Consider the following 5,764-nt stretch of genomic DNA (forward strand, 5'->3'; position numbering starts at 1 on the left):
TAAATAATAAAATAAATAATAATATTCGCTTATGATTTTTTTTTTTTTTTTTTTAATAAAAATTAAAAAATATCCAGTCTAATAAAAAGTGATTTGAATTATTTTTTTTTTTTTTATGTAATTTCAATTAAATAAAATAATTTAATAATAATAATTTTGATTTAAAAAAAAAAAAAAACTAAAACAACAACTTACTGTGATTCTTAAGATAAATTAACTGATTTTTTATTTTATTTCTCCTTTCCCCCCCCCTTCCCCCTCTCGTTTTTTGGGTTTTTATATAATTTTTTTCCCACTTCACATTTTTTTTCTTTATTTTTCCCCATTCGATCGATTTTTTTTTTTTTTTTTTATTTAAATAAAAAAAAAAAAAAAAAAAAAAAAAAAAAACCATTTTATTTGTTGTCTGTCGCGCAAGCCGCGTAATTTTTAATCAAATCGGCGATAACTTTTAATTAAAAAACTTTTAATAATCCAAAGCCCATTCATTCTCTTGAAGAAAACTATCTACAACTTCTTTCATGGCAAAATTCGGAATTAATTGATCTTGAGTTAATTTAACACGAGTAACCGGATCGAAATGACCGACCCTCTGAAAATACAAATAATAATAATAATTTTACAATTATAAAAAAAAAAAACATTTTGAAATTAATTGTATACTAATAATAATAACAAATCGAATGACTCACTTGTAAGTGTTCTTCTATGTCTTTTCTCTCATAAGTTATACCGCTAGGAGTAATTACAGGTTCTCTTAATACTTCAAAACTTATTTTACCACAAAGGAAATCTGGGACATCTCGTTTTCGACGTCGTTCATCAACTTTGGCAAACAACATGTTTAATTCTGAAGTGTTGTTATCCTAAAATAGCATTTAGAATGATAGAACAAATTTTCATTTAAATAAAAAAGCACAATTCGATTTTCACCCAACAGATTAATATTAAATATATGTATAAAAAATAAAGTCGAAACAACTCACACAACGCCTTTCACACTCCATTATTTTTTCTTGCAATTCCAATTCGTTGGTACATTCTAATTTTAATTTTTGAATTTGATTAATTGTATCATCTCTAATCAATTTATTTAAATATGATTGTAATTCAATTTCTTGTGCAATTCTCTTTTCCTCCTGAACATTCCATCTTTTTTTCCTTGCTGCTCTTAATTGACTACCGATATCATCTCCAAAATTTAACTTTTGCTCTTTAGCTAAATCATAGGCTGTCGAAATATTTTAACAAACTTATTTGATGCATTGATAAAAACATATGTTAATAATTGTATGATTTTTAGAAAAAAGTTGTACAGCATACAAACAGAGTGCAAACAACAAAATTACCTCTTTGCAAATGTTTGATAGCTTCATCGTGACTATCCATTTCTAAAAGTGCCTGACCGAGAAAAAAATGTCCCTTAACTAAACCTGAGTCAATGTCTAAAGCTCTTTTACAATCCAGGCAAGATGCTTCCCATTTTTTCATTTTCAAGTAGCAAAGAGCTCTATTTGTAAAATAAGTAGGCATGTTTGGATTTTTAATCTACAATTATAAAGATTTTGTTATAAATAAATAAATGTGTCATCAATGTGAAATCACATTCATATAAATAATAAAACAATTTGTGTATCATAATAATTAAAATTTAGAAAAATTAATACAAATGACACATATTAATCAGCCTTTAAAAAAAAAACTAAATTTACTTTTGTAAAATAATAATAATAATAATAATAATAAAAAAGAACATTAAAAAATGTGTAATTGAATTGACCTTAATAAAAATGTTTTAAAAATTCTTAAATTTCAAATGACTAATGCCAAATTTTTTTTTTTTAAATTTAAAAATATGGGGGCAATTTTTGAACTGAAAACAAATATTTCTCTTTATATTTATTTATTAAACTTTAATTTTATTACTGATTTGTATTATAATTTTTAAAATAATATATTAATTTCAATAAGTAAAACGATTAGTTTATGTAAAGATTTTTAAAAAGTTAAAATGGCTAGGGTATTCATTACGTTTAATAGAATTTAATATAAATGTACTCCAAGAATAAATTTTAAAAAATTTTGACTTACAATTGCTTTCGTATAACAATTAATTGCATCTTCATATTTCCTTAAGCTATAAAGGCGATTTCCTTGTTCTTTAAGTTCTTTATCCGTCAGATTAGCCGTAGAATACGTGTATTTGCTCATTTTAATTTATATATTTAACGAATACGAATCTTACTTGAGAGTGACATTAAGAATAATTCAACTAAAAAACAAAACGAACAAAATGAAAATACAAAAACAAACTCTAAAAATGGAAAACAAACAATTCAATTCACCACCATTTTTTTTATTTAATGGCGATAATTAAAGCTCTGTTGCCAAATTTGACAACAATCCTAGTTCATACTCTAAGAAGTTTTTTTCTCTATGAAAAATTTGTAATACGTTCAATTCCCGCCTATTGAAACCTTTTTTCAAATTTAAAAAAAAAAACAGTTGACTTTGCATTAATGGACGTTTATTAAAGATCAATAATTATTATAAATAATTAAATCATTTTAATTTTAATAATCAATTTTTAAATCCCTAAATATGGCAAAAGTTAACTCTCTAGACAATTTTTTTTGTTAACCTACTGTTTGTTACATATATTTCTTTCAATATTGTTAAAGGTCAAACATTTCATTATACAAAAACCATTTTATTTTTTATTTTTTTATAAAATAAACAAAAAAATATTAAATGTTGCTATTTTTATAAAAATATATACAACAGTTTAAAAAAAAAAAAAAATTTATAAACGCCCATTGGTAATCATTTTTTTTGTAAATCAATGATTAATAAATCACATTGATTTAATTTTAATTCATTTATAAAAATAAAAAATAAAAAAAAAACATTCACGTAACGATTTTTTTTTTTTTACATAATGAGGTTTTATTTTATTGTTTGAAAATATAATTATGTAATAAATTATCCATAATTACCCCCAATTTCCAATATTAATTTTCCTTTTTGTTAAATTTTCCATTACCAAAAAAAAAAAAAAAAAAAAGAAACCTTTTAACGAAATTTAATAATTTACTATTATTATTATTATTTTATTTATAAAAATGATTAGAGATGACATAATTTAAATTTAATTAAATTCATCATTTAAACAAAAAAAAAAAAAAAATTTTAATGTTCATGTAATCATTTTTTTTTTTTTTTATAAAGAATAAAATAAATAAATTTAAAAATTTTTTTTTTATTTTTTAAATGACATAAAAACCTTTCGAGCCTTTCCCAACTGATCCTATTGACCCATTTTCCTTACATTTAAACTTTTACTTTTTAAATTAAAAAAAATTTTGAATTTTTTTTGGGGTTAAAAATCTCATTTAAAATTATTATTAAAAAAAAACGTTGAATTTTCCCTTTAGTTATATACGAATAAAAAATAAAATAAACTCGAAATTTCGGTTTTCTTTCTTTCTTTTTTTTTTTTTCTCGGGGGGAGGTTCGGGGGGGGGGAGGGAAAGGAAAATTTTTCTTCATCGTCATGCGTTTTCCTGCAGGCACTCTTATGTGATTGCGCGTTAGCATTCAACTAAAAAACGAATTTAGTTAAATTTTTCGTTTCACGGACTAAAGTTTTTTTTTTCTTTTTTTTTCTGTTTTTATGTTTGTTTAAAAAATTTTCTTTTTTTTTTTTTTTATTAATTTTAAATATTTTATCACATAATTATTTAAATTAAATATTTATATATATCTATCGTTATTTAAAAAAATATATCATGAAAAAAAATTTTTTTATATATATAAAAATAAATATTTATTTTTATAAATAATACATATATATATATATATATATATATAAATATTTTTATCGAAATCGATTTGTGTGCGCATTTTGTGAGTGCTCGAGTTTTTTTTTTTTTTTTGTTATAATAAAAAAAAGAAAAACTGTTCGATTTTTCCGTGTTTTTTTAATTTTATCTCTCGTTTTGTTGTTTTCTATCGGAAAATGATTTTAAGTTAACAACTTTAAACAAGATACGTTTAAAAATTTTAAATTTATTTGGATTTTTTTTTTTTTGAATTAAATAAACTAATAATAAAATGTTTGTCGCGGTTATAATTTTTTTTTCTAAAAAGGTATTATTATTAATAATAAATAAATAAATATTCTCGAAAGTTATTAAACATCACACATTTTACATACGTGATGACGTAACAAACACACATACACACACACACATCATTATTATTATTAATTATTACGTGGATTTTAAATTGATAGAAATTTAAATTATTAAAAAACCATATTAAAAAAATTTTTCTTTTTTAAGTATTTATTTAACAAACGATGAAACGAATGAACAAACGAACAAACGAACGTACGAACGTTATAACTTGAACGTTTAAGATCAATGAAAAAAAAATAAAATAAAATAAAAAATATTAAAAAAAAAAAAGGTCAATATCCAACAAATGTAAATAAAAATTAAAGTTTTCCTTTTTTATTTGTTTATTTATTTATTTTTATTTTAACGAACGATGATGATGATGATGATGATGATAATAATAATAATAATAATCGGGAAAAAAAAACCGGATTTATTTTTATTAAATTTTTTTTTATTAAAGCGGTTAAAAACTAATAATGTTTTTTTTTTTTTTTTTTTTTTTTTTTGATAAAAATAATTTTAAAAAAATTAATTTTATCGCATTGAATTACTCTCGAGTCTTATTTAACCCCTCCCTCCTTCACCTTCCCCTTTGTATATTTTACCACCCTCTTCCGTCTCTCGTCTTTCATTTCATCCCTTTTTTTTTTTTTTTTATTCACCTTTTTATACAATTAATAATCAAAACAATATATATTAAATTACCAAAAGGGATCAAAACCATTATTTAGAGGGATAGAAAGGGGGAGGGGGAGAGAATGAACGTAAATACGTAAGGGATGACGTGAAAATTATTAACCCTTAACGATAAAAAAAAAAAAAATTCATTGAAAATTATGTAGGAACGATTTGATACGGCATAATACGGGGAAATTATTATTCATTTTTTTTTTTGGGGGGAGAGGGTTTAACTTGTCCTACGTCTGCATTTACCCTTTTATTCCCACCTCCACCCTCCCGTTTCTCTTTTCCAACAGGTTTTTTTCGTTCACCTGCCTTCATTTTTTTTTTTTCTATTAACAACCTTCGAAAAATTCTTCAACAGTCGTCGAATTGAAAATTCGATCAATAGCGTTAGAAGAACCTTGAGAGAGATTTAAATCCGAATAAAATTACAGACGTTTTTTTTTTTTTTTCACGCCTTCTGCTCCACATATACACGCACACCCACACACACTCTTCCTTCCTTTTCCTATTAAATTTTTATCTTTTTCAATTCTTTTCCCTCACCGCAAATAAAAATAATTCTAATTTGTTTTATTGAATATTTATGTCACGATTTGTGGTTTCATCATCATTATCATTACCATCATCATCATCACCATGACCATCATCATCATTTTTTTACGTTTTCTTTAATTATAAAAAAAAAAAAAAAACATTTTTAATAATTTTTTTTTTTTGGGCGAATTTTCTTCAGGTTACTTACGATGATGACTTTAATTAAAATTTTTTTTCAATTTCATACGAATGAATAAATTTATTTTAATATTAATAATAATAATAATAATAATATTTATAAATAATGATGATGATACGAAAGGACAATTTTTTCTTTTTATATTTTTAAAAGGTTTTTTTTT

At 22.7% G+C, this 5,764-nt stretch overlaps 1 protein-coding gene across 1 annotated transcript; it reads right to left on the reverse strand.

The window, feature by feature from the left end:
* Positions 1-466: 466 nt before the first annotated feature.
* Positions 467-2,211, reverse strand: Phum_PHUM234540 (STIP1 homology and u box-containing protein, putative; the record flags this gene model as incomplete). The annotated part of the gene is made up of 5 exons (XM_002426018.1): positions 467-592; positions 693-866; positions 987-1,231; positions 1,350-1,548; positions 2,092-2,211. 5 exons carry the CDS (start codon positions 2,209-2,211, stop codon positions 467-469), a joined length of 864 nt encoding a protein of 287 aa, XP_002426063.1.
* Between the last annotated feature and the right edge of the window lie 3,553 nt (positions 2,212-5,764).

Source organism: Pediculus humanus, genomic scaffold (genome assembly GCF_000006295.1).
Source record: "Pediculus humanus corporis 1103172107603 genomic scaffold, whole genome shotgun sequence".
Taxonomy (NCBI): Eukaryota; Metazoa; Arthropoda; class Insecta; order Psocodea; family Pediculidae; genus Pediculus; species Pediculus humanus.